Source organism: Hippocampus comes, unplaced genomic scaffold (assembly GCF_001891065.2).
Source record: "Hippocampus comes isolate QL1 unplaced genomic scaffold, H_comes_QL1_v1.1 scaffold22, whole genome shotgun sequence".
Classification (NCBI taxonomy): domain Eukaryota; kingdom Metazoa; phylum Chordata; class Actinopteri; order Syngnathiformes; family Syngnathidae; genus Hippocampus; species Hippocampus comes.
Genome location: NW_017806175.1, coordinates 3,487,479 through 3,514,712, shown reverse-complemented (window position 1 = coordinate 3,514,712; position 27,234 = coordinate 3,487,479). Strand labels below are relative to the sequence as shown.

The 27,234-nt window shown below is 41.9% G+C and overlaps 2 protein-coding genes across 14 annotated transcripts in view; one reads left to right on the top strand and one right to left on the bottom strand.

Annotated features, from left to right (window-relative positions):
• tle2a (TLE family member 2, transcriptional corepressor a) overlaps positions 1-9,940 on the top strand; it is a 57,197-nt gene extending 47,257 nt beyond the window's left edge. For 2 of the 7 annotated variants that reach the window (XM_019897101.1, XM_019897100.1), the window contains 16 exons: positions 271-333; positions 1,092-1,196; positions 1,484-1,697; positions 2,703-2,719; positions 3,600-3,698; positions 4,023-4,067; positions 4,146-4,307; positions 5,128-5,254; positions 6,145-6,356; positions 6,665-6,744; positions 6,895-7,144; positions 7,484-7,731; positions 7,984-8,131; positions 8,212-8,362; positions 9,422-9,498; positions 9,602-9,940. In XM_019897101.1, the coding sequence (XP_019752660.1) occupies positions 271-333; positions 1,092-1,196; positions 1,484-1,697; positions 2,703-2,719; positions 3,600-3,698; positions 4,023-4,067; positions 4,146-4,307; positions 5,128-5,254; positions 6,145-6,356; positions 6,665-6,744; positions 6,895-7,144; positions 7,484-7,731; positions 7,984-8,131; positions 8,212-8,362; positions 9,422-9,498; positions 9,602-9,709 (2,106 nt within the window). In that variant the 3' untranslated portion in view covers positions 9,710-9,940. The remainder of the gene's footprint in view (positions 1-270; positions 334-1,091; positions 1,197-1,483; positions 1,698-2,702; positions 2,720-3,599; positions 3,699-4,022; positions 4,068-4,145; positions 4,308-5,127; positions 5,255-6,144; positions 6,357-6,664; positions 6,745-6,894; positions 7,145-7,483; positions 7,732-7,983; positions 8,132-8,211; positions 8,363-9,421; positions 9,499-9,601) is intronic. The other 5 variants (XM_019897106.1, XM_019897105.1, XM_019897104.1 and 2 more) reach the window with 5 other exon arrangements.
• An 8,297-nt stretch (positions 9,941-18,237) lies between these two features.
• Positions 18,238-27,234, bottom strand: part of tle2b (TLE family member 2, transcriptional corepressor b) — a 71,136-nt gene continuing 62,139 nt past the window's right edge. For 6 of the 7 annotated variants that reach the window (XM_019897027.1, XM_019897030.1, XM_019897026.1 and 3 more), the window contains 11 exons: positions 27,086-27,139; positions 24,048-24,215; positions 23,557-23,698; positions 22,519-22,688; positions 22,221-22,297; positions 21,456-21,705; positions 21,033-21,280; positions 20,807-20,954; positions 19,958-20,108; positions 19,723-19,799; positions 18,238-19,492 (listed from right to left, as the gene is read on the bottom strand). In XM_019897027.1, coding sequence (XP_019752586.1) covers positions 19,385-19,492; positions 19,723-19,799; positions 19,958-20,108; positions 20,807-20,954; positions 21,033-21,280; positions 21,456-21,705; positions 22,221-22,297; positions 22,519-22,688; positions 23,557-23,698; positions 24,048-24,215; positions 27,086-27,139 — 1,593 coding nt within the window. In that variant the 3' untranslated portion in view covers positions 18,238-19,384. The remainder of the gene's footprint in view (positions 19,493-19,722; positions 19,800-19,957; positions 20,109-20,806; positions 20,955-21,032; positions 21,281-21,455; positions 21,706-22,220; positions 22,298-22,518; positions 22,689-23,556; positions 23,699-24,047; positions 24,216-27,085; positions 27,140-27,234) is intronic. The other variant, XM_019897029.1, reaches the window with a different exon arrangement.

Genomic DNA, 27,234 nt, shown 5'->3' with positions numbered 1-27,234 from the left:
TGTGTGCGTGTGTGTGGGCTGGCTGTGGCCACAGCAGATGCTCACCATGAATATTTTAGTCCAACTCCCTGGCAAAGATTCCATTTGCATGGACCAGATGTAAGCGGCTGAAATATTTACCACACGGGGGGATCTGGGGGAGAAGCGGGTCAGCGACGGAGTGCAAGTGCTGCTGCATTTGTGTGTGTGCGCGTGTGTGTGCGCATCTTTGTGTGTCTGTTTATTCATCAAATATCTTTTTTTTTTTTTTTTCCCCTCCCCCGCTTGCAGACGGAGATTGCCAAACGCCTGAATGTGATCTGTGCTCAACTCATCCCATTCCTGTCACAGGAGGTGGGCTGCACGTACACACACACACACACACACACACACACACACACACACACACACACACACACACATATACACAGTATCTGATAGGGTGAAAGTTTGTCCCATAGCGTTTTCCAGCCCAAATATCCAGCCAGAGATAAGTCCTCACCCAAAAAAGGTGTAAATGTCAAGGGTTGTGCCGCAAAAAGATAAACGACAAGCGCGTGCGCGCACACGCTCTAATAGTGTGAATGAAGCTCACCCAAGCATTTTACCAGGCCACAATGTACAGCCAAAGACAAATGTCCACACAATAAAGGTGTAAATGCCAAGGGCTGTGCCACACAAAGAGAGACAAAACACACACACACACACACACACACACACACACACACACACACACACATTTCGGTACACATACACGGACAGAATGTAATAGGGCAAAAAACTGCTCATCCAAGCATTTTTACAGCCAAAATGTCTAAGCAAAGACAAATGCACACGCAAGAGCGTAAATGTCAAGGGTTGTGCCACACACACATACACACACACACACACACACACACACACGCACACGCACACGCACGCATACACAGAAGAACCTGGAAGCACACTCCTTCCCCGCGATAGCCAACTGGCCACACGCATTCCTACATGCTAAATAGGTTTTCATGCTAATCAATCCGCTTTCCACACAATGAATATTAATGGGCGCGAACACGGCGTGTCCTTCGAGTGACCTCTGCCTTTTTCTTCCCCCCCTGCCCCCCGCCCTGCAGCACCAGCAACAGGTGGTCCAAGCTATGGAGCGCGCCAAACAGGTGACCATGGGGGAGTTAAATGCTTCCATAGGGGTACGTGGGCTCCCCCCTCTGCCTCATAGCGTGTGTACCTTATCCTCACGTTTATTTTTCCCTCCTTTTTCTCCACTTTTTAAAAATAACTAATGAGGCACCCTTTTAGGCCCACTGCACATTAGTTTGGTATGATTGGACTTGAAATTGTCCCACTGGCATTTTCACATGCAAATACGATTCCCACATTAGGCCCACTGCCCTGACTTGTGCATTTCTCCCACTGCAATTCCTGCTTTCCTGCTCTGGACTTCACCCCCCTAGAAGCACCTATAAGTCACCCGTGTCTTCCCCCCCTCCCCCCACCCTCCATGCAGCAGCAGCTTCAGGCGCAGCACCTCTCGCAGCATACGCAGGGTCTGCCGGTGGGCCCGCACCCGTCAGGACTGCCCCATCCCGGCTTGGCCCTGGGCGGGGGCTCCGGGCTGCTGGCCTTGTCGGGGGCTCTGGGGGCTCAGCTGGCCGCCAAGGACGAAAGGGCTCACCTCGAGGCCGCCGCTGCCGCCGCCGCCGCTGCCGAGCATCACAGAGGTATAAGACTGCAGAATTTCAACATGAATGAGTAATTGAGAGTGAAAGAGAAGTGCTACCTTGACTTTAGTGGTGAGGTCATCATTTAAATGAATGCTAATCCCTTTCATCCATTCAACCACCCCCGACAAAACACCAACGAATGTCTGTACCGTTTTGTTGTTTTTTTTTGGACAATACTGCATATAAATGTACAGTAATGACAAAATTAAATATAATTTTAAGAAAACTTTTTTTGCTTTAATTCAATCAACATTGTGCTACTCCTGGTTTGTGTGCCTTTCCACCATGCGGCAGTATCATACGGTACCGACCGTATATAGAAATTTGATGCCGAAACACGATGGATGCGGTCACAATTCTGGATACGACATTTTACAATACGCATTGAAAGTTTCATTATCCATCTCCTTACTGCTTTTTGTGTATTTTGTTGATCGATTGTAAAGTATTTATGGGAATTCATTGACGAGGTAGACATAACAGGAAACCGGAAATATCAATGATACACAGTAACAGGAAATTACAATACCGCTGCGTGGAAGTTTAGTGGCACTTTAATCATTAGTTGTTTCGTGAATTGTATCAAAAAGTCACATCTAAAAACTGCAAGTCCAGACATTTTGGTTTGAAGTGGCCATTTTGTCCATTTTCAAGGACCTTTTCCAAAAGAAACCTCTTCGAGAGATTTAGTCCAATTGCTACTAAATTGGAACCATGTACGCAATACAGAGGGGTGATACAAAACTGCAAAGGATTTCTGTTTTGTAATGGCGGTGAAGTTTGAGTCCTCACCAAAGAACTCAGTCGGGCAAGCTAAATGACGTGGCTCCACAAGATTAGAGCTGGACCGAGCGTCTTGTGTATGATGGTTACAATGACATCCGAAGACGTTACAGGTAGTTAACGTCTTGGCACAGCTGTTTTAAAGGAAATAGAATATTGTTATCTCATGGCAAATGTTTTCTTCTTTATTTTTGGGGGACCCTCCTGCCTGGAAAACAGACCGCGAAGCAGGACCAGTGAGTACAAAGCATTTCACCACATAGAAATACACACTGTGGTATGTGGAGCCTCTTTTCCTTTTCAGGATCGTAGCTAGTTTTTGGTCCGAAGAATTTCGGAACATTTCAAGATGTTAGCCTTCCCTATAAGCAATCAGATTCAGCGTGTATCGACAGTTTTTGTAATATAGCATGTCCCAAAAGGTTGTCTGGTGGCACAACTGGCGTAAATTGATCATAGGGTTGGGCGGGGTAAATTGAGCAGTCTGACCCCGCCCCCTCTCTCCTCCCACATTTCGAAGACAATCCGCCTTCACCTCGCCACTCCTTCCATCCCCTCCTGGATTTAACAAGACAGACACTCATTTTTGTTGTCGCTTAAAAGTGGCTCTGGATCTTTGCCCGGACTTCCGATCATGTCATAGGTGGGAAAACTCTGTCAAGGGGCAGTTATTATGTAAATCAGCCCCACTGTTCTGTGGACGGCGCGTTTTCCCAAACCGCAAAGGGGCTGCAACAAAAAGATGAACTTGGTTGTTTAATTTCACGCTTGATGGCTGGGCCGACACTCAACTGTTTGTATACAAGCCATTAAAAGTACATTTTCAATCTTAGGAAATACTCTGTTGTCTTAAGTCTAGTCATTTAAAAGCATTTAAAATATTGTTTCATCAGCTCAGGATAGCAACACTGCGAGAAAAAAAAAAAAGAAGTCATTAATGAGTAAGTGATATATTTGTTGGGTTCTATCCCCCCCCCCCCACGTTTGTCTGCAGTTTATGAGTCTTTTTCGATGATTCATTGCGGTCACTCTCACCTCGTCGTCGCCCTCTTAACGTCCTCTCCTCTGTCACTCCCGTTCTTTTGCTTCCGTCCCTCTTCCTCTCCCTCCCCGCAGAGCTCCCTCTCCAATGGGGACAAAGGTCGCCCCGCAGCAGACTACCTCAGCAACGGCAAGAAGAGGAAAGCTGACGAGAAGGAGTTCATGACGGACTATGTGAGCTCGCCCGCGCGCTGTTCCACTCGACTTCTGAGTTCCTTTAATTGTGCGACTTGATTTAACTGGCCGATACGTATACGATTTCAGCTTCATCTTGAGCTGACTCTATCAAAATCTTAACATGACTTTTTATGAAATAAAAACTAGTTGGTGTGCAGCAAAGTATAATGTAGCAAAGTATAATGTACGACGTTTATTTTTGTAACATACAAGCGGTTTCGCGGCACCATCTTTGCCGTCGGACTTTTTGTAGAAAATCTAAGTGATTGTTAGTGAACTTATTGTCACGCATTTCTTTCTCTACTTTCTTTCCTTTTGCAGGGCAGCGATGCGGATAAAAGCGATGATAACTTGGTGGTTGACGAGGTGTGTGCATGCCATGTCGCAGTTTTAAATTTGGGTTATTTGAAGTATGCTAAATGTCTCCGCTCTCTGACAACCCAGGACCCGTCATCACCCCGCAGTGTTCAGTCCTACTCGTCCAGGGAGAACGGCCTGGACAAGATGCCGCCCTCTCGCAAGGAAGTTCCCCCGCAGGCCAGCCCCACCTCGCTGGCGTCCTCCAGTAGCGCCGCGTCACCGTCTCGTGGCAAGGAGCCCACGCAGGTAGCACGTTGAATCGGATGGGTTCTCTTTAGATGCAGATGTTGGGGGGGGAGCCCCTTTAAAATGGCGAGTAGGAAAATAGTAATTATTACATTTTTGGTTCAGTGCCGCATTGATAGACTCATTTTAAAACAGCGCTGTGAAAAAGAGCAATTATTTTTAATCTCACAAAGACGATTAAACATCAAAAGCAATTTCTAAATCGTGATTCTTTTTCGGGGCAAAACCTTTGGCAGCAATAACAATCAAGCATTTGCAATAAATTGTAATGCGTCTTTTGCATGCCTGTGAAGCAATTTTGCCCTATTTTTCATCTTGTTTTCAGTGAGACATATTACGACATTTTTGAGCACACAGCATCTCAATTGGATTCAAATCTGGACTTTGACGCAGTAATTGCGAACACAGCAAAGTCACCCAGGTCCTGAAGGAGCAAAGCAGGCCCACACCATCACACTGCCACCTTCATGTTTGATGGTTGGCACGTTGTTCTTTTGATCGAGTGTTTAGTTATTTTTATTCTGGATTTAATGGGCTGCGAATCTTCCGAAACATTCATCTTTTGTCTCCTTAGTCCATAGAATATTTCCCCATCCTAAAATATGATATAAAAATAGTAAAGAGAAAGGAAAAAAAATGTTGAGTTCACTGTATTATTATCTCGAATCAGTTCATCAATTTTCAACGCCGCTTGTCCTCATGAGGGTGGCGGGTGAGCTGGAGCCTATCACAGCTGACTTTGGGCGTACACCCTGCACTGGTCGGTCGCGAGGTGCAGTGCTCCGAACTAAAACTATTGCTTTATTTTCTTCCTGTGCAGAGAGAGAAGTCCAGCACTCCAGGTATGAAGCCAGGCACTCCCATGTCGCAAGAATCAAATACCCCTGGACCGAGTGGACCGCCACAATTCAGACCCATTCCTGGCAAGCCTGGTGTTGACCCACTAGGTGAGACACCATGACAAGTCCCCCTAATCGGTCCTATATAAACAAACTTGTTGTCGAGATTTTGTCGGATTGCTCCCTAAATTTGAATGTAGTACAGGCGGATCACACAGAAATACGTTTGGTGTGTGATCAAGGTGCCGCCCCCAAAGAGACTCTTTAGGCGGACAAATTCATGTCACGTTGCCGCCATAGAAATGAAACTCGGTCGTAAACGGAGTGCCCTCGTTCCTTCCACCTCAGTCCTGCTTTTTCATTTACTGCCTCCTGACCTCTTTCCTCCCTTCTTCTCCCAGCCCCACTTTTATCTTGCTTCCTTCCTTCCTTGGCTTAAAATCACTTTTCTGCTCTTCTTCCTGCGGTCCAGAATGCTCGGATGCTTTTGCCCTTATCCCTTGGCCTTATTTAAAAAAAAAAAAAAAAAGTTTGAAAAAACATTGAAAGGTGTAGACCTGCTTTTGGCCCACCCTTGTATAATTTGCCAGCACTGACGTTCCATGTTGTGTGAATGCTAAAACGGCAGTGATTAGTATGGGCGGCGGCCATCTCTCGCTCGTTCCCCCTCGCAAGCCAACCGCCGACCGGACCCTTTTAATACGCGACCGCGGGCCAAGATCGAATAAATGGGAAGATTAGCCGACTTGATTGACTGCTTCATAATGAGCACGGCATCGATGGCGTGCGTGGCTCTTTCCTCCTGTCGTCTCCTGTCAGCACTTTTGAACACGTGCACACACTCCGCACTGCTGCTGTCAATTGTCTCTGCAGGGAGGTACCGCCCGACAGCCAGCAGGGGGCACTCGTGTTCCGGCACTGCGGCGTCTCTCATTCAGTTAGAAAGCTGGAGCGGCATCATGAACGCACGTGAGATAACCCGCAGCTCTTCTCCACAGCTCTGGGTCTGAGGAACCCCTTGGTCGTGCAGGGACCGTACCCCCCGGGGGCTTTCGGCCTGCCCCCTCCCGGGGTCAACGGCGACTTGCCCGCGGCGGCGGCGGCCTATGGCGCCGGCCTCCACCTGGTCTCCCCGCAGATGAACGGAGCGGCGGCGGCGGCTGTCGCGGCGGCGGCGGCGGCAGCGGCGGGCTATGGACGCTCCCCAGTGGTGAGCACCTGCAATAAGTCAGCAGAAGAGAGTTTGGATGGAGACGATGCATGACGGTGTTCCCCTTTGCACTGGAAATGCGCTTGCGATTGACACCTGCGCCACAAGCGGCTTTTAATGGCTCATATATGCGACAAGAGGGGGGGCAAAACGCCACTATTGTCAAATGAAACGCCTCAACTCAATAAATAGTGCCTTGGCACAAAGGTGGCGCCATCTATAGAAAAACTGCATCAATCATCAAGAACACTGCAATTAGCTGTGCTTGTTAAAGTCAGTTCAGCTCTCTCGCTTGTTTTGATGCACAGGTGGGCTACGAGTCTCCACACCCACACATGAGAGTGCCCGGCTTGCCTGCCAGCCTGCAGTCAGCCGCCTCTGGGAAACCGTAAGTTTGTGCTTATGACACTCAACCGAATGGTTTCATTTCTTGACCGTCATGGCTGGGCAATATGGTCTCATAATAACATTTCAGAAATACTGTTAAACACAAAATTCCAGTTGTAATGGCCCCTCCCTCCTGTTTTTCCCCGCACAGGGCTTACTCGTTCCACGTGAGCGCGGACGGGCAGATGCAGCCGGTGCCCTTCCCCCCGGACGCCCTGCTGGGGCCGGGCATCCCTCGCCACGCGCGGCAGATCCACAGCCTGAGCCACGGCGAGGTGGTGTGCGCCGTCACCATCAGCACGTCCACGCGCCACGTCTACACGGGGGGCAAAGGCTGCGTCAAGGTCTGGGACATCAGCCAGCCGGGCAGCAAGAGTCCCATGGCGCAGCTCGACTGCCTGGTCCGTCCTCTTTCCGCGTCTTTAGGATACATAAATATCATGCATATTTTCCTGTCTCTTTAAAATGATATCATTTGTATGTAACATGTACCAAAGATATACAAATGGATTGGTCCTTAAATTTGTGCATTTATTTTGATTATTATTTCCACTGATCATGCTCAAATGAGGTTTCCTAAAATATCAGTAACATACATTTTCCTTCCTTACATTTTATGATTCTTCCCTCCTATTTAATTTCTATTTGTGTAAAAACAAAGTGTAGACTGATCTGTATATGTAAACAAAAGTTGTATGTCATTTTATCAAACCAAATCTCTCCGTCTGTCATCCAATCAGAACCGCGATAACTACATCCGCTCGTGCAAACTTCTGTCGGACGGGCGCACGCTGATCGTGGGCGGCGAGGCCAGCACGCTGTCCATCTGGGACCTGGCCACGCCCACCCCTCGCATCAAAGCCGAGCTGACGTCCTCGGCGCCCGCCTGCTACGCGCTGGCCATCTCGCCCGACAACAAGGTGTGCTTCTCCTGCTGCAGCGACGGCAACATCGTCGTCTGGGACCTGCACAACCAGACGCTCGTCAGGTAACCGCGCCCATGCCTCGCCTCTGGAAACCGAGAACGAATTCGCTATAGCGCTTCGATACGGTGATCCCGCCGCTATCGTGAAGGTTGTTCGGCTTTCATTTTGAAATCATACTTTTACCCCCTCGCACGTGTGGAAAGGAGAGTCGCGGTTGCCGACGAAGCTCTCGTCCACTGTTGGAAGCTGACAGAGGCCCAGAACGTATCGCGCTCATGTTTTGCCCGTATCGAATGCGTTTGTCGTTGCCACAGACAGTTCCAGGGCCACACGGACGGAGCGAGCTGCATCGACATTTCCAACGACGGCACCAAGCTGTGGACGGGGGGGCTGGACAACACCGTGCGCTGCTGGGACCTGAGGGAAGGGCGGCAGCTGCAGCAGCACGACTTCACCTCGCAGGTGCGCCATCGCTTGTCGCTAGGCAGACTTCGTTTCAAGCCTGAACCCTTTTGTCAAAATGTCCACGTCGCCGTCGGCAGATCTTCTCGCTGGGTTACTGTCCGACGGGCGAGTGGCTGGCGGTGGGGATGGAGAGCAGCAACGTGGAAGTGCTCCACGTGTCCAAGCCCGACAAGTACCAGCTGCACCTTCACGAGAGCTGCGTGCTCTCGCTCAAGTTTGCCTACTGCGGTGAGCGCATGCCTTACTAGAAACCCTAACGCAGGCTTGAGGCCCATATTCCAAACTCGATAACTTTATGGACAGTCTCTCTCTCCCTCTCTCTCAAACTCCATTCCTCGGGCCGCTTACCTGCATGTTTTAGATGTTTCAAATGATCAGGACCTTTATCAGGCTCCGGCAGAGCTAGATGAGGATCTGATCATTTGAATCACGTGTATTGGAGGAATTAGAAAACATTTAAAATATGCACTGGAGGTACCTACCCCTGACAGCATGGTGTCAAAGTCAGGGCCCGGGGGCCAGATCTGACCCGCCACATCATTTTACGCGGCCCGCGGAAGCAAATCATGCATGTCAAGTTCCATGATGCTTGCTAAAGTCTGAACCAAAATTTCAAATTGTCACATGTAATCCACAAAAACAGTCATTATTCTTGACTTCTGATTTTAAAACTGGTTATCCATCAATTTGTTGTGCGCTGCGTATGTACTATGTGGAGGTGATTAAACATTGATATGGTTTCCCAAAATTTGTAACGGCACTCCAAGGGAAACTCCGGGGGCCAGATCTGACCCGCCACATCATTTTACGCGGCCCGCGGAAGCAAATCATGCATGTCAAGTTCCATGATGCTTGCTAAAGTCTGAACCAAAATTTCAAATTGTCACATGTAATCCACAAAAACAGTCATTATTCTTGACTTCTGATTTTAAAACTGGTTATCCATCAATTTGTTGTGCGCTGCGTATGTACTATGTGGAGGTGATTAAACATTGATATGGTTTCCCAAAATTTGTAACGGCACTCCAAGGGAAACTGGTAACTACAATGTGGCCCGCGACAAAAATGAGTTTGACACCCCTGCTTTACAGTATCCGTCTGTCTAAATATCGCTATGGATATCTTTATGTATTTAAATATTATTTTTTAAAGTTTTCATTGTGACCAGAATAAAGTATTTGTACACTTGCATCGCCGTCGTGGGCATTCTCCAACCGCACTACGTTCTGAAGGCAACGGTTAGCTTGGACCCGCACCTAATGTTGTGCTCGCGCACGCCCCCTGCAGGTAAATGGTTTGTGAGCACCGGCAAAGACAACCTGCTGAACGCGTGGCGGACACCTTACGGCTCCAGCATATTCCAGGTCACCCTTCACGCAACCGTTCCTTTCAACAGCCTCCCACTGTTTCAGGTGAAATTTCCAAAAGGACTTACTGTGTGTTTGTGTTTTTTTTTTTTTTTCCCAGTCCAAGGAGTCATCGTCTGTGCTGAGCTGCGACATCTCCCCTGACGACCAGTTCATTGTGACAGGCTCAGGGGACAAGAAGGCCACAGTGTACGAAGTCATCTACTGAACCAGGTCATCAACACGCCTGTGGAAAACAGACACTCGACTACTTTTTTTGTTTGTTTGTTTTGGTTGGCAAAAAATGACCAGAAAAGACTTCAAACTGTTTTTTAACGCTGCGAGAAAGTCGATTAGTGGACAGCTGAGCAAGTATGGGATTCCTCCAAAGATCTTTCCTTTTTTTTTTCTCAACAAAATCAAACCTCTGTAGTGGACAAGACATTCGCAACATAACATTTTTTTTTTAAACTTTGTGGACCACAAGGAGATGGGACGAAAGGCGGCTTTGGAACCGACTGGGTTTTTTGGGGGGTTGATCTACAGCATTAAACCTGATTGTACAATCTCCGAAAAAGACACAATGGGTGGCATCAAAAATTGCTTGGGTTTTTTTTGTTTGGTGTTTTTGTTTTCCAGAAAACATGAGCAGTTCCACCAGAGACGTGACAACAGAGCAACATTGGCTGCTTCATGTTCAAGCTTACCTGTTTGCTGGCTTCTAAATGGCTGTAAATAAAGTTCTCGAAAGGCAACTGTGGGGACCTCATTCGACCCTTTGTGTCGGGAGTTGAATTTATGTTATTTGTTCAATTAGTGGCTGGGTTTTGACAGAACTGCACCAAAATAAGGCTGGTTTACGACAGAACTGCACCAGAATCATTTGGGTCACTCAAAACGAGACTTAGAATAAAAAGAGAAAAAAAGAGAGAGAGAAAAAAAGCGATAGAATAAAAAGAGGAAGAAAAGAGAGAGAAAAAAAGCGATAGAATAAAAAGAGAAAAAAAGAGAGAGAAAAAAAGCACTAGAATAAAAAGAAAAAAAGAGTTAGAGAAAAAAGCGATAGAATAAAAAGAGAAAAAAAGAGTGAGAAAAAAAGCGATAGAATAAAAAGAGAAAAAAAGAGAAAAAAGCGATAGAATAAAAAGAAAAAGAGAAAAAAGCGATAGAATAAAAAGAGGGAGAGAAAAAAAGCGATGGAATAAAAAGAGAAAAAAAGCGATAGAATAAAATGAGAAAAAAAGAGAAAAAAGTGATAGAATAAAAAGAGAAAAAAAGAGAGAGAAAAAAAGCAATAGAATTAAAAGAGAAAAAAGAGAGAGAGAAAAAAGCGCTAGAATAATAAGAGAAAAAAGAGAGAGAAAAAAAGCAATAGAATTAAAAGAGAAAAAAGAGAGAGAGAAAAAAGCGCTAGAATAATAAGAGAAAAAAGAGAGAGAAAAAAAGCAATAGAATTAAAAGAGAAAAAAGAGAGAGAGAAAAAAGCGCTAGAATAATAAGAGAAAAAAGAGAGAGAAAAAAAGCAATAGAATTAAAAGAGAAAAAAGAGAGAGAGAAAAAAGCGCTAGAATAATAAGAGAAAAAAGAGAGAGAAAAAAAGCAATAGAATTAAAAGAGAAAAAAGAGAGAGAGAAAAAAGCGCTAGAATAATAAGAGAAAAAAGAGAGAGAAAAAAAGCAATAGAATTAAAAGAGAAAAAAGAGAGAGAGAAAAAAGCGCTAGAATAATAAGAGAAAAAAGAGAGAGAAAAAAAGCAATAGAATTAAAAGAGAAAAAAGAGAGAGAGAAAAAAGCGCTAGAATAATAAGAGAAAAAAGAGAGAGAAAAAAAGCAATAGAATTAAAAGAGAAAAAAGAGAGAGAGAAAAAAGCGCTAGAATAATAAGAGAAAAAAGAGAGAGAAAAAAAGCAATAGAATTAAAAGAGAAAAAAGAGAGAGAGAAAAAAGCGCTAGAATAATAAGAGAAAAAAGAGAGAGAAAAAAAGCAATAGAATTAAAAGAGAAAAAAGAGAGAGAGAAAAAAGCGCTAGAATAATAAGAGAAAAAAGAGAGAGAAAAAAAGCAATAGAATTAAAAGAGAAAAAAGAGAGAGAGAAAAAAGCGCTAGAATAATAAGAGAAAAAAGAGAGAGAAAAAAAGCAATAGAATTAAAAGAGAAAAAAGAGAGAGAGAAAAAAGCGCTAGAATAATAAGAGAAAAAAGAGAGAGAAAAAAAGCAATAGAATTAAAAGAGAAAAAAGAGAGAGAGAAAAAAGCGCTAGAATAATAAGAGAAAAAAGAGAGAGAAAAAAAGCAATAGAATTAAAAGAGAAAAAAGAGAGAGAGAAAAAAGCGCTAGAATAATAAGAGAAAAAAGAGAGAGAAAAAAAGCAATAGAATTAAAAGAGAAAAAAGAGAGAGAGAAAAAAGCGCTAGAATAATAAGAGAAAAAAGAGAGAGAAAAAAAGCAATAGAATTAAAAGAGAAAAAAGAGAGAGAGAAAAAAGCGCTAGAATAATAAGAGAAAAAAGAGAGAGAAAAAAAGCAATAGAATTAAAAGAGAAAAAAGAGAGAGAGAAAAAAGCGCTAGAATAATAAGAGAAAAAAGAGAGAGAAAAAAAGCAATAGAATTAAAAGAGAAAAAAGAGAGAGAGAAAAAAGCGCTAGAATAATAAGAGAAAAAAGAGAGAGAAAAAAAGCAATAGAATTAAAAGAGAAAAAAGAGAGAGAGAAAAAAGCGCTAGAATAATAAGAGAAAAAAGAGAGAGAAAAAAAGCAATAGAATTAAAAGAGAAAAAAGAGAGAGAGAAAAAAGCGCTAGAATAATAAGAGAAAAAAGAGAGAGAAAAAAAGCAATAGAATTAAAAGAGAAAAAAGAGAGAGAGAAAAAAGCGCTAGAATAATAAGAGAAAAAAGAGAGAGAAAAAAAGCAATAGAATTAAAAGAGAAAAAAGAGAGAGAGAAAAAAGCGCTAGAATAATAAGAGAAAAAAGAGAGAGAAAAAAAGCAATAGAATTAAAAGAGAAAAAAGAGAGAGAGAAAAAAGCGCTAGAATAATAAGAGAAAAAAGAGAGAGAAAAAAAGCAATAGAATTAAAAGAGAAAAAAGAGAGAGAGAAAAAAGCGCTAGAATAATAAGAGAAAAAAGAGAGAGAAAAAAAGCAATAGAATTAAAAGAGAAAAAAGAGAGAGAGAAAAAAGCGCTAGAATAATAAGAGAAAAAAGAGAGAGAAAAAAAGCAATAGAATTAAAAGAGAAAAAAGAGAGAGAGAAAAAAGCGCTAGAATAATAAGAGAAAAAAGAGAGAGAAAAAAAGCAATAGAATTAAAAGAGAAAAAAGAGAGAGAGAAAAAAGCGCTAGAATAATAAGAGAAAAAAGAGAGAGAAAAAAAGCAATAGAATTAAAAGAGAAAAAAGAGAGAGAGAAAAAAGCGCTAGAATAATAAGAGAAAAAAGAGAGAGAAAAAAAGCAATAGAATTAAAAGAGAAAAAAGAGAGAGAGAAAAAAGCGCTAGAATAATAAGAGAAAAAAGAGAGAGAAAAAAAGCAATAGAATTAAAAGAGAAAAAAGAGAGAGAGAAAAAAGCGCTAGAATAATAAGAGAAAAAAGAGAGAGAAAAAAAGCAATAGAATTAAAAGAGAAAAAAGAGAGAGAGAAAAAAGCGCTAGAATAATAAGAGAAAAAAGAGAGAGAAAAAAAGCAATAGAATTAAAAGAGAAAAAAGAGAGAGAGAAAAAAGCGCTAGAATAATAAGAGAAAAAAGAGAGAGAAAAAAAGCAATAGAATTAAAAGAGAAAAAAGAGAGAGAGAAAAAAGCGCTAGAATAATAAGAGAAAAAAGAGAGAGAAAAAAAGCAATAGAATTAAAAGAGAAAAAAGAGAGAGAGAAAAAAGCGCTAGAATAATAAGAGAAAAAAGAGAGAGAAAAAAAGCAATAGAATTAAAAGAGAAAAAAGAGAGAGAGAAAAAAGCGCTAGAATAATAAGAGAAAAAAGAGAGAGAAAAAAAGCAATAGAATTAAAAGAGAAAAAAGAGAGAGAGAAAAAAGCGCTAGAATAATAAGAGAAAAAAGAGAGAGAAAAAAAGCAATAGAATTAAAAGAGAAAAAAGAGAGAGAGAAAAAAGCGCTAGAATAATAAGAGAAAAAAGAGAGAGAAAAAAAGCAATAGAATTAAAAGAGAAAAAAGAGAGAGAGAAAAAAGCGCTAGAATAATAAGAGAAAAAAGAGAGAGAAAAAAAGCAATAGAATTAAAAGAGAAAAAAGAGAGAGAGAAAAAAGCGATAGAATAAAAAGAGGGAGAGAAAAAAAGCGATGGAATAAAAAGAGAAAAAAAGCGATAGAATAAAAGAGAGAGAAAAAAACGATCGAATAAAAAGAGAAAAAAAGAGAGAAAAAAACCGATAGAATAAAAAGAGAAAAAAAGAGTGAGAGAAAAAAGCGATAGAATAAAAAGAGAAAAAAGAGTGAGAGAAAAAAGCGATAGAATAAAAAGAGAAAAAAGAGTGAGAGAAAAAAGCGATAGAATAAAAAGAGAAAAAAGAGTGAGAGAAAAAAGCGATAGAATAAAAAGAGAAAAAAGAGTGAGAGAAAAAAGCGATAGAATAAAAAGAGAAAAAAGAGTGAGAGAAAAAAGCGATAGAATAAAAAGAGAAAAAAGAGTGAGAGAAAAAAGCGATAGAATAAAAAGAGAAAAAAGAGTGAGAGAAAAAAGCGATAGAATAAAAAGAGAAAAAAGAGTGAGAGAAAAAAGCGATAGAATAAAAAGAGAAAAAAGAGTGAGAGAAAAAAGCGATAGAATAAAAAGAGAAAAAAGAGTGAGAGAAAAAAGCGATAGAATAAAAAGAGAAAAAAGAGTGAGAGAAAAAAGCGATAGAATAAAAAGAGAAAAAAGAGTGAGAGAAAAAAGCGATAGAATAAAAAGAGAAAAAAGAGTGAGAGAAAAAAGCGATAGAATAAAAAGAGAAAAAAGAGTGAGAGAAAAAAGCGATAGAATAAAAAGAGAAAAAAGAGTGAGAGAAAAAAGCGATAGAATAAAAAGAGAAAAAAGAGTGAGAGAAAAAAGCGATAGAATAAAAAGAGAAAAAAGAGTGAGAGAAAAAAGCGATAGAATAAAAAGAGAAAAAAGAGTGAGAGAAAAAAGCGATAGAATAAAAAGAGAAAAAAGAGTGAGAGAAAAAAGCGATAGAATAAAAAGAGAAAAAAGAGTGAGAGAAAAAAGCGATAGAATAAAAAGAGAAAAAAGAGTGAGAGAAAAAAGCGATAGAATAAAAAGAGAAAAAAGAGTGAGAGAAAAAAGCGATAGAATAAAAAGAGAAAAAAGAGTGAGAGAAAAAAGCGATAGAATAAAAAGAGAAAAAAGAGTGAGAGAAAAAAGCGATAGAATAAAAAGAGAAAAAAGAGTGAGAGAAAAAAGCGATAGAATAAAAAGAGAAAAAAGAGTGAGAGAAAAAAGCGATAGAATAAAAAGAGAAAAAAGAGTGAGAGAAAAAAGCGATAGAATAAAAAGAGAAAAAAGAGTGAGAGAAAAAAGCGATAGAATAAAAAGAGAAAAAAGAGTGAGAGAAAAAAGCGATAGAATAAAAAGAGAAAAAAGAGTGAGAGAAAAAAGCGATAGAATAAAAAGAGAAAAAAGAGTGAGAGAAAAAAGCGATAGAATAAAAAGAGAAAAAAGAGTGAGAGAAAAAAGCGATAGAATAAAAAGAGAAAAAAGAGTGAGAGAAAAAAGCGATAGAATAAAAAGAGAAAAAAGAGTGAGAGAAAAAAGCGATAGAATAAAAAGAGAAAAAAGAGTGAGAGAAAAAAGCGATAGAATAAAAAGAGAAAAAAGAGTGAGAGAAAAAAGCGATAGAATAAAAAGAGAAAAAAGAGTGAGAGAAAAAAGCGATAGAATAAAAAGAGAAAAAAGAGTGAGAGAAAAAAGCGATAGAATAAAAAGAGAAAAAAGAGTGAGAGAAAAAAGCGATAGAATAAAAAGAGAAAAAAGAGTGAGAGAAAAAAGCGATAGAATAAAAAGAGAAAAAAGAGTGAGAGAAAAAAGCGATAGAATAAAAAGAGAAAAAAGAGTGAGAGAAAAAAGCGATAGAATAAAAAGAGAAAAAAGAGTGAGAGAAAAAAGCGATAGAATAAAAAGAGAAAAAAGAGTGAGAGAAAAAAGCGATAGAATAAAAAGAGAAAAAAGAGTGAGAGAAAAAAGCGATAGAATAAAAAGAGAAAAAAGAGTGAGAGAAAAAAGCGATAGAATAAAAAGAGAAAAAAGAGTGAGAGAAAAAAGCGATAGAATAAAAAGAGAAAAAAGAGTGAGAGAAAAAAGCGATAGAATAAAAAGAGAAAAAAGAGTGAGAGAAAAAAGCGATAGAATAAAAAGAGAAAAAAGAGTGAGAGAAAAAAGCGATAGAATAAAAAGAGAAAAAAGAGTGAGAGAAAAAAGCGATAGAATAAAAAGAGAAAAAAGAGTGAGAGAAAAAAGCGATAGAATAAAAAGAGAAAAAAGAGTGAGAGAAAAAAGCGATAGAATAAAAAGAGAAAAAAGAGTGAGAGAAAAAAGCGATAGAATAAAAAGAGAAAAAAGAGTGAGAGAAAAAAGCGATAGAATAAAAAGAGAAAAAAGAGTGAGAGAAAAAAGCGATAGAATAAAAAGAGAAAAAAGAGTGAGAGAAAAAAGCGATAGAATAAAAAGAGAAAAAAGAGTGAGAGAAAAAAGCGATAGAATAAAAAGAGAAAAAAGAGTGAGAGAAAAAAGCGATAGAATAAAAAGAGAAAAAAGAGTGAGAGAAAAAAGCGATAGAATAAAAAGAGAAAAAAGAGTGAGAGAAAAAAGCGATAGAATAAAAAGAGAAAAAAGAGTGAGAGAAAAAAGCGATAGAATAAAAAGAGAAAAAAGAGTGAGAGAAAAAAGCGATAGAATAAAAAGAGAAAAAAGAGTGAGAGAAAAAAGCGATAGAATAAAAAGAGAAAAAAGAGTGAGAGAAAAAAGCGATAGAATAAAAAGAGAAAAAAGAGTGAGAGAAAAAAGCGATAGAATAAAAAGAGAAAAAAGAGTGAGAGAAAAAAGCGATAGAATAAAAAGAGAAAAAAGAGTGAGAGAAAAAAGCGATAGAATAAAAAGAGAAAAAAGAGTGAGAGAAAAAAGCGATAGAATAAAAAGAGAAAAAAGAGTGAGAGAAAAAAGCGATAGAATAAAAAGAGAAAAAAGAGTGAGAGAAAAAAGCGATAGAATAAAAAGAGAAAAAAGAGTGAGAGAAAAAAGCGATAGAATAAAAAGAAAAAAAGAGAGAGAAAAAAGCAATAGAATAAAAACAGTGAGAGAAAAAAAAGCAATACAATAAAAGAGAGAAAAAAAGCGATAGAATAAAAAGAGAAAAAAAAGAGTGAGAGAAAAAAGCGATAGAATAAAAAGAGAAAAAAAGAGAAAAGAGTGAGAGAAAAAAGCGATAGTATAAAAAGAGAAAAAAAAGAGTGAGAGAAAAAAGCGATAGAAACAAAAGAGAAAAAAAAGTGAGAAAAAAACTTTTTTTTCTCTTTTTTTCTCTCACTCTTTTTTTCTCTTTATTCTATCGCTTTTTTTCTCTCACTCTTTTTTTCTCTTTATTCTATCGCTTTTTTTCTCTCACTCTTTTTTTCTCTTTATTCTATCGCTTTTTTTCTCTCACTCTTTTTTTCTCTTTATTCTATCGCTTTTTTTCTCTCACTCTTTTTTTCTCTTTATTCTATCGCTTTTTTTCTCTCACTCTTTTTTTCTCTTTATTCTATCGCTTTTTTTCTCTCACTCTTTTTTTCTCTTTATTCTATCGCTTTTTTTCTCTCACTCTTTTTTTCTCTTTATTCTATCGCTTTTTTTCTCTCACTCTTTTTTTCTCTTTATTCTATCGCTTTTTTTCTCTCACTCTTTTTTTCTCTTTATTCTATCGCTTTTTTTCTCTCACTCTTTTTTTCTCTTTATTCTATCGCTTTTTTTCTCTCACTCTTTTTTTCTCTTTATTCTATCGCTTTTTTTCTCTCACTCTTTTTTTCTCTTTATTCTATCGCTTTTTTTCTCTCACTCTTTTTTTCTCTTTATTCTATCGCTTTTTTTCTCTCACTCTTTTTTTCTCTTTATTCTATCGCTTTTTTTCTCTCACTCTTTTTTTCTCTTTATTCTATCGCTTTTTTTCTCTCACTCTTTTTTTCTCTTTATTCTATCGCTTTTTTTCTCTCACTCTTTTTTTCTCTTTATTCTATCGCTTTTTTTCTCTCACTCTTTTTTTCTCTTTATTCTATCGCTTTTTTTCTCTCACTCTTTTTTTCTCTTTATTCTATCGCTTTTTTTCTCTCACTCTTTTTTTCTCTTTATTCTATCGCTTTTTTTCTCTCACTCTTTTTTTCTCTTTATTCTATCGCTTTTTTTCTCTCACTCTTTTTTTCTCTTTATTCTATCGCTTTTTTTCTCTCTCTTCTCTACAAATGCTGCATTTGTAGATCAACGTTCCTGCTCTTCCACTTGCTTTTATTTCAGGCATGTAGCCCGACAGCGAGGTTTGAGGGGAAGGGCGCCAGGCGCATTTTCCGACAAAACTATTCACATTTTCCGAAAATGACATACACAAATGAAATGACAAGTTAATTTTTAAGGATTTTTTTTTATTTCAAAAGCTTTCCCTGAAAGTTAAGAACATAACTTTACAACTTTTTTATGGATTTTGATGAACTTTAAGGACCTGTGGGAACCCTGTTGAGATTATTTCGAACTTTCATTATTTCCCTCTGTAAATTTGGTCATGTCAAAAGTGGTTCTGCCTTCAGCCATTTTGTACAAAGTCTGGCCAGGTTTTCGTGAAAGAAATGAAGACGATGAAGCACACTGGAAACCACTTGAAGGGCAAGTGGCTTTGTTGATGCTGCCTGTCAAACTTTATTAGGAGGCTTAAAAAAAGTCACGTTGCATTTTGACACATTTGTTACAGGCAACCTTGAATACATATTTCAGACAGACATTCAAAATGAAATGGAGAGAAGAGCCTGGAAAGAAGTACAACATTGTCAATGGTACGGATGCAAAATCGACACATGTTGTGCAACATTTGAAAGGAGGCGTGTGGAGGGAGTGTACGAGTTGGGGGAGGGCACACCAGTGAGGCCCTCTGTTGGCTGTCAGAAGAAGACAGTGTTGCTCATTAGAAATAAAAGATAAGAATAATAAGCAGGGGAAGCCGGGTAGTCGTGTACCCCCGTTGCATCCCTCCCTGGGTGACGTGGGAGCTTCCCCGAGCTCGTGACACCTCTCGGCGGGTAGAGCGTGCGGCGGCGTGGCGTGGGCCTCATTACAGCCTCCCGTGAGTATGCGTGCGCCTAATGAATCGACAGTCTGCTCTATCAGTGCTTGTCTTGGGGGAGCTGGTAAGGGGAGGGGCTTCGCTTCCTCTGCTGAGCTCTTAATTAGGAAACAGTCCTCATTAGGCAGCCGACTCCTTTTCATTTACATTTCCCTCCGTCCCCCCCTCCCCTCCCCCCTCTCGTTCAGCCTGCACACACACATTAGTGGATACAATCCTGACAAAAAGTTTGTGATGTTGAGATTTCGGGTAAAATTTTAATATGAACCTAAAATGCATCATAACTTTTTCAGGTCAACTTAAAAAAAAGATGAGATGAAATCAAGTATAATGAGTTCATACTGTAGTATTTGTATTGGATGCATGCCTGTCAGGCGTGTGGTCTGGTGGGTATCGTCCACGAGCACAAATTGGGTATGTTAGCCTTTGAATTATTTATTTAGTTTTACCATAAGACCAAAAAAAAATAAAAATCCCCCCCCGAAATCCCTTTTTTTTTTTTCACGAGCAGTGTCATTCTCTGCCCGCTCTTGCTTTTCAAAGTATGGTACGGAGACAGACTTCCACGGTATGGGATGGGTGATCGGTTGTCAAGGCAACCAAATTTGTCCGCCCTCTCAGTAGACCACCTCGTACACGGTGGCCTTCTTGTCCCCCGAGCCTGTCACGATGTACTTGTCGTCTGGGGATACGTCGCAGCTCAGCACTGATGACGACTCCTTGGACTGGACGAGGACAAGAAACACCCACAGAGACAGAGACAGAGACAGAGAGAGAGAGAGACTGTGACTCATCAATTACACAAGATGCATTTGCAATTCAATCACATGATACACACACACACACACACACACACACACACACACACACACACACACACACACACACACACACACACACATTGTCTGTACCAGCACTCGTCTTGCTTTCCCGCTTGGAGAAATTGTAAAGTCACCTGAAAGATGCTGGCACCATACGGGGTCCTCCACGCATTCAGCAGGTTGTCTTTGCCCGTGCTCACAAACCACTTGCCTGGAAGCAAACAGACAACGCCACTCAAGGTAAAACACAGGGACCCAGCTGGATGTAAGATGAGGGTTTCGAAGTCGGGTATACGAAGAGGACATCAACAGGTGATTTGATTTGTGGAGAACGTTTGCGCCGCATGCACGCTTGGCGGAGGCGCTCACCGCAGTAGGCGAACTTGAGCGAGAGCACGCAGCTCTCGTGAAGGTGCAGCTGGTACTTGTCGGGCTTGGACACGTGGAGCACTTCCACGTTGCTGCTCTCCATCCCCACCGCCAGCCACTCGCCCGTCGGACAGTAACCCAGCGAGAAGATCTGAAAAAGCCTTGCCTGTGACTTTGCCATCCATTGTGCGGAACATTCTTATCGTGCTCATTCCTTATCTCGGAGGGATCGCTCATATTTCTCTCTCCCCTGCATTGTTTTCCTCGCCATGTCACGGTGGCCCGTCTTTCATCAAGCTTATCTTCGTCTCACCCTCGTCCCTCATTTCCTGACGTCTCCCATTTCGGTCTTTTGTCTTCGTATCGACACACTTTGCTTCCACGCCCGCTGATTGTGTGCGAGGTAACGTTTGAGCTTGATCTCAGGGGACACATTTGATCATCAAAATTCTATTTTTCTTGGATTACGAGAAAAAAAACGATCCATTTCAAAAATATAGATTTGAAGAATGAAATGTCTCAACGTGATGAAGCGATAGGTGGCTGATTTTGCACCCTCTCTCCCAAGGAACTGTCAACATTTGTGTGTTCGTAGTGACTGGCGTGATCAAGATCATCTTCCTGCATTCGTATCTGCTACTCTGCAATTTCTCCCCTTCTTGCAAGAATAATCTTGGTTTTTTTTTTCCGATCTTTGATCACATGAATATAAAAAATATTCGGCGGCCATCTGTTTTGTGATATGACAGACAACCATGTAAAATAGAACGCTGCCAGAGCAAAGCAGCGTGGGACACACTGCTCGATAGTTGACAGATATGCACGGCGTATGCGCTCGTGAGCGGTTACCTGCGAGGTGAAGTCGTGCTGCTGCAGCTGCCGCCCTTCCCTCAGGTCCCAGCAGCGCACGGTGTTGTCCAGCCCCCCCGTCCACAGCTTGGTGCCGTCGTTGGAAATGTCGATGCAGCTCGCTCCGTCCGTGTGGCCCTGGAACTGTCTGTGGCAACGACAAACGCATTCGATACGGGCAAAAATTCGTTCTCGGTTTCCAGAGGCGAGGCATGGGCGCGGTTACCTGACGAGCGTCTGGTTGTGCAGGTCCCAGACGACGATGTTGCCGTCGCTGCAGCAGGAGAAGCACACCTTGTTGTCGGGCGAGATGGCCAGCGCGTAGCAGGCGGGCGCCGAGGACGTCAGCTCGGCTTTGATGCGAGGGGTGGGCGTGGCCAGGTCCCAGATGGACAGCGTGCTGGCCTCGCCGCCCACGATCAGCGTGCGCCCGTCGGGTAGGATCTTACAGGAGCGGATATAGTTGTCGCGGTTCTGAAGGGACAAAAGAAGGACGGAACATCACATGATCAACTTTTTCACACGGTATATACAATAAATGTGCTAGTATACCTTTTTTTCAGTACACATTTTCGGAAGGAAGGTCATTAGAATCATTTTACATTTCTTAATATGATGTGTTTTGTAAAGACGCGGAAAGAGGACGGACCAGGCAGTCGAGCTGCGCCATGGGACTCTTGCTGCCCGGCTGGCTGATGTCCCAGACCTTGACGCAGCCTTTGCCCCCCGTGTAGACGTGGCGCGTGGACGTGCTGATGGTGACGGCGCACACCACCTCGCCGTGGCTCAGGCTGTGGATCTGCCGCGCGTGGCGAGGGATGCCCGGCCCCAGCAGGGCGTCCGGGGGGAAGGGCACCGGCTGCATCTGCCCGTCCGCGCTCACGTGGAACGAGTAAGCCCTGTGCGGGGGCAACAAAACACCCGGGAGGAAGTGATGAAACATTGCAACAGCAGTTATATATGTAGCAAGATTAAATATTATAAATCCATAAATGAGAAATTAAGAGAGGCTGTGGGGTTTTGCGGCAACATGCACACACATGGTCGCTGCAATGGGCGTGCTAACATAACGTCGCAGTGTGGCAGCGCCGATGAAGGATCCATATCCGAGGAGGTGCTCGTCACGGGCAATTGACGTGAATCATAACCATGAATGGCGATAAAACTGATGAATCAAGAAGAGAGATTACGAATCTTAGATGCATGGAATGGGATCTTCAACGGTCCCTTGATTTATCGCTCCAAACTGTTTTTTGACCAGGCATTAAACAGCTTGAAGCCTTTCCGGGCCCACGTAATGCTACTTGTTGGGAAGCGAGTGATTACAGTAATGTGACGGAGGGGGGGCATCATTTTGATTGAACTCTTGACGACTGTGTGGGTGTGTAAAAAAAAACGAAACAAAACAACTCACGGCTTGCCCCCGGACGAGCCAGGCAGAGAGGTCGACAGGCTTGGGGCCCTCAGGTGAGACCGAGAGTCATAAGCCATCTGGTGGGTGGAAGGATAAAAACAAAAACAAACAAAAAAAAAAGGAATTCGAGTGACTAAATTATGTGGAAAGATGCGTTATGTTTTTGTAGGAGCTCTTATTGTAACATTAGCATTCCGTCATGCAAGAGAGTATAAAAAGGGACTTCTTGATGAATGCGACTCAACCTTTGAGAGGCTAACATCAGATATTCGAAATCAAAAGAAATGAGGCGGCTCACCATGGGGCTTCGGGCGTAGGCGCTGGCCGCTGCGCTGATTTGGGGCGAGAGAGTCAGAGCCCCGCCGAAGCCTCCGGGACTGGCCAGCTCGCCGTTGAGCCCTGCGTGGGACACCACGCCAAAATGAGCCGGGTATGAACCGGGGGGCACAGATATGGGGCTGCGGAGTGCTGGCAAAGTGAGGAGAAGAAGGAGAGGAGAGGAAAAAAAAAAGAGGGACGACGACAACAACACAGAACACACAAGCACGGTCACAGCAGGGCTGAGAGGAACACAAACTGCCTGTTTATTGTTCCAACAGAAAATATACGTCCGAATATGAGATCAAACATTTCGCAACATTTGAAATGTCATTTTTTTGATACTGTCCTTCAACTTAGCCATACTTCCTCAACACCATTTACTCCTTTCCCGTGAGGCAGGGTTTTGCATCTTAGTATATTACCAGAAAAAAAACCTAACCTCGAATAAGCAGGGGTTCACTATATTCATTTTTAATATCATTTAAGATTGGAAATTAGCATGACATTTAACAGCATAACTGAGTAATAATGTGAATAAAAATAAGTCGACTGCAGGCAGTCTCATTTTAGGCCTTTACTTTTATTTAATCTATTTCATTTTTGATTAGATATTTTTCAATGCATGTATAAAAGATCCACCATCCCAAAAAAGGGGTTCACAAAAACAGCAAAGTAACTACCAATAGTACTTTTTTTTCCCAGTGCAAAGGGATTTCTTGCAAAAAAAAAAAAAACATTCAAGGACGGCACAAAACTGCTAAACAAGAAACCGACATAAAGTGCAAGAACTACATTTTTTCCCTCACAAAAATCAACTCAATCAAAATACTAATATTATCGATGTTTGTTTTTTTTATCATTCCAAATCCGCAAGAAATGACGAGGCCTGCTTACACCGTCGTATCAGGCACCCTAGCGTAAGTGCAACTAAAACATGTCGGCCATCTTCCACCATATTATTATTTATTGAGTTCCACAATTCAAGCTGTAACACGGAAGGCAAAGCAAGTCTCACCGAGGGGGTCCGCAGCAGACGCGGCTTTGCTGACCAGGCGAAGGCAGGAAGTGCTGGGACCGGGCGCTCCGGGAGTGAGGGCCTCGCGGTGAGATGGCGATGGGGTACTGGACTTGGACAAGGGCGACTGGGACTTATCCATCTGTGGATGTCAGAATGTCATATGAACCCTTTGAGGGACAGCGGTTACGACAGTTGTGATCAGGTTATCATTATTGGTGCGTGAAAGGGTTAACTGGAATACGTTGGGAATTTAGGGGGGGACTGTTGTAGTATACAGGTCGGATCTTGATACGAGCTATCCAGGAATGGACAGCGTACAAGGTCTCCTGAGCCTAAAAGAAAATGAAATCTGATATATTCCTTCGGGTGATGATTTCATTCGGCGCTTCGTTTGTTTGGAATATGAAAGTGGAACGGCAGTCACAAGTGAGTGAGGTTTTATTTATTTTTAATTTTTGGTTGCAGTCAGGATGTGGTTCGTATCTTGCCTGTGTCGGGTCCTTTGCCTTGCCTGGAGCGGGACTACACGGGTTCGGGGTAGGGGGGGCCTCTGCAGGGCCCGAGGATCCCGGGAGCTCTTTCTTTAAGGCGGGGCCCCGGTCCAAACCGTTCCCACGGGGAGAATGAGGTGGACTGCCTCCAGGGGAGTTGGGCTCCTGAATCAGAACAATAGAAAGACTGAATTATTGGTACAAGCGAGTAGTGAACCCTTTCATGCACAAATAATAATAACCTACACCAGGATTTTTTTCCCCAAGTGTTTTTATTAGTCTTTTGGCATGAAAAAAAAAAAAACAATAATGCCAGTGGATGGCAACACATATAAGGGTCCACTGTAGTGGTTGATGCACAACTGCGACATTAAGATGAATTAATATGAGAGAAAACAACATGTGAATCGATGTCCACTCGAGTAACCGCTGTCCCTGAAACGGTTAACACGCTTGATTCCACAAGTTGACTGGATCCAACTTGCGATTTTCTTTCCCCCAAGATATGAGCTACGGCTTGGCTGATTCGTGTCTTGACGTGGGAAAAAAATGGCGGCATTTCTGATTCAAAACATTATAAATACCGGTAATGTTGTAAATAGCGGGAAAAAATGTTAACCGGCGTTATTAACCCAACGTAGATAAAGTTGAACAATGAATGGTACAAAATAGGGCTTGATTTCAACATCTGCATAAAGCTGCAGAACCAGCCAATCAATCAATCAATCAATAGATAGATAAATACATAAAAAAATAAATAAAATAAAATACATGTTAACACCACGGTGACCAAAATAAGATTTCAGGTGACTCGGCATATATGAAGATGTATGGCGACTCGGATGCGCACAACAGCACATATTGTCCTCGTGTCCAAAATAGATGACGATGATGACGATGATGATGATGATGATGTTGGCTATTCCAGGAAGCCTTCATCACTTTTGCTGAAAATCCTGCTGGCTCCCCTCCCCGCCTTGTGCTTGACTTAGCACTTCTCACCGGGTCAGCAATTACAGTGCACACACACACACACACACACACACACACACACACACACACACACACACACACACACACACACACACACACACACACACACGGCGGAGCAGAGAAGCCCCCTCCCTCTGCCTGTTATTACACACAATTGTCTGCTTCTGTGCCGGATGCCAACAAGGGAGCACTTGTGCTTTATTGAGTCAAATGAAAATTCAGAGGTTTTAGATAAAAACACAACATTTTGCTCGCTGGAGGATGCGTTTTAAGGATTAGTTGGATGAAGCAGACTGTAATGAGAAGGGGAGGAGGGGATGATGGGAAATATAAGGAAGCAAGAAAAGATGCAGATCGGATGCATGCGCCTTCAACAGTCAGTAGTGAAGGATGTGAACGGAAAACAGTCAAAGGTGAGAATTTTGCTGCATTGTTTGGATGGTGAAGAAGAAGAAGCACCATTTGGTGGACAAATACAAAATACTCAAAAGAAAAAAAAAACAAAATCAGTAAGGGATTACATTGCTTTGGATTAAAACAAATCCGGGAGCAAAAATCACCTCTTCAATGCGACTTTTGTTTTGTTTTGTTTTTTTGTAGCTTTGCTATTTTAAGTTAATTAGAGGAACAGAGGTGATGCTCAGTTCACATTTTCTTCCTAACAACTTTGCTGTGTTTTAGGTTTTTTTTTTTTTTTAAGTCCCCCCTAAAGGGCGATTTAGTAATAGAAAATGGTCGCAATTTCAAAAGGAATCCTGGCGCACACATAAAAAGGTGTGACGAGGAGCACGTACATGGTCCACAAGGCAAACACTGCGCTTGTTGATAACAGCCTGACAGAGGAGCTCTCACCAGACTTACGAGGAAAATGCAGCAGACCCGCTTATTCGTTCACACGCACACACACACACACACACACACACACACACACACACACACACACACACACACACACACACACACACACACACACACACGAGGTGATCACACGTAAAAGATGAAATATGAAGCTGGCCAAAGAGAATTCAAATCAATGCTCATTATTATTATTATTTTTTTTTGCACAAACAAAGAACCGCACATGGGGATCGAACGCTTGTAATTTCACGGAACAACAAATGTCATTTTGCGTCACATGAATTCATGATGGAATTAATTAGCGGCGTCAGAAATGTATTCGAGTGCCGTTATGGAAAAACACCAATCAGGATAAATGACGAATACGGCGACGCTGATGAATTCCATTCCACCCTAAGCAGGCTACAAATAAGCCTGCTTAGGGTGGAATGGAATTGCCCTCACAAAATATTTACGGAATCGTCCGCTCGAACAAAGTCACGCGAGTGGTGACATTTCACATTTAGACGCCTGAAGGTCAAACGAAGAGTGAGCGCGCAATGGTAAGCTTGACGCACCGCGATGATTGACGGCCGAGGCTGCTCGATCCAATCGGGGCGTCCGTGTTTATTCCCCCCGCTCGCGCCATCATTGTGTTATTCATGTTCGTGGCCTGCCGACGCAAGTTGATGCGCACGGATCCCGTCTGTGACTTGTGTCCTTGTTACGGTCAAAACTCACACCGCACGTGATTTGATTATGTGCCCGGTTATCCAATTACACTTCAAACTTAAAGCGATCGGTGACACAGTTGAACACGGAAATCGAGCAGCGGCAAGAGAGTTCGTTAACGAGTCCATGTTACGACTTGCTGTTGGCTAAGTGAACTGTGTCGCTGCTTTATGAAATAAGTTTGACTGACATCTGATCGTTCTGTTGCCGTTTCCTTGCGCGTAGCTCCATCTAGTGGATGCATTGTAGATTGCGTCTTATAAAGCGGTGCGCCCAATGTATGAAAAAAATGACAAAATAAGCCATTCATTGAAGGTGCGCATCATAATCCAGTGCGCCTTTTAGTGTGGAAAATACGGTACATACTTTTTTTAAAAATTTTTTTATGGCATTTTTCTTAAGTGGTGTGCAGTCAAATCATCCTGATGTAATGGCCCAATAAAAGTTAGTAAACACCGAGACGGGGAACCAACCTCATTGGATACGTCCACGACCAGATTGTCTTCGCTTTTGTCTCCATCGCTGTCCTGCAAGCAAGCAAATACACCAATATTTGCTATTAGTTTTCCCCGTAGACACACAAGAGACTTCTGCGTCCACAGAAAGCTTTGATCACACCGAA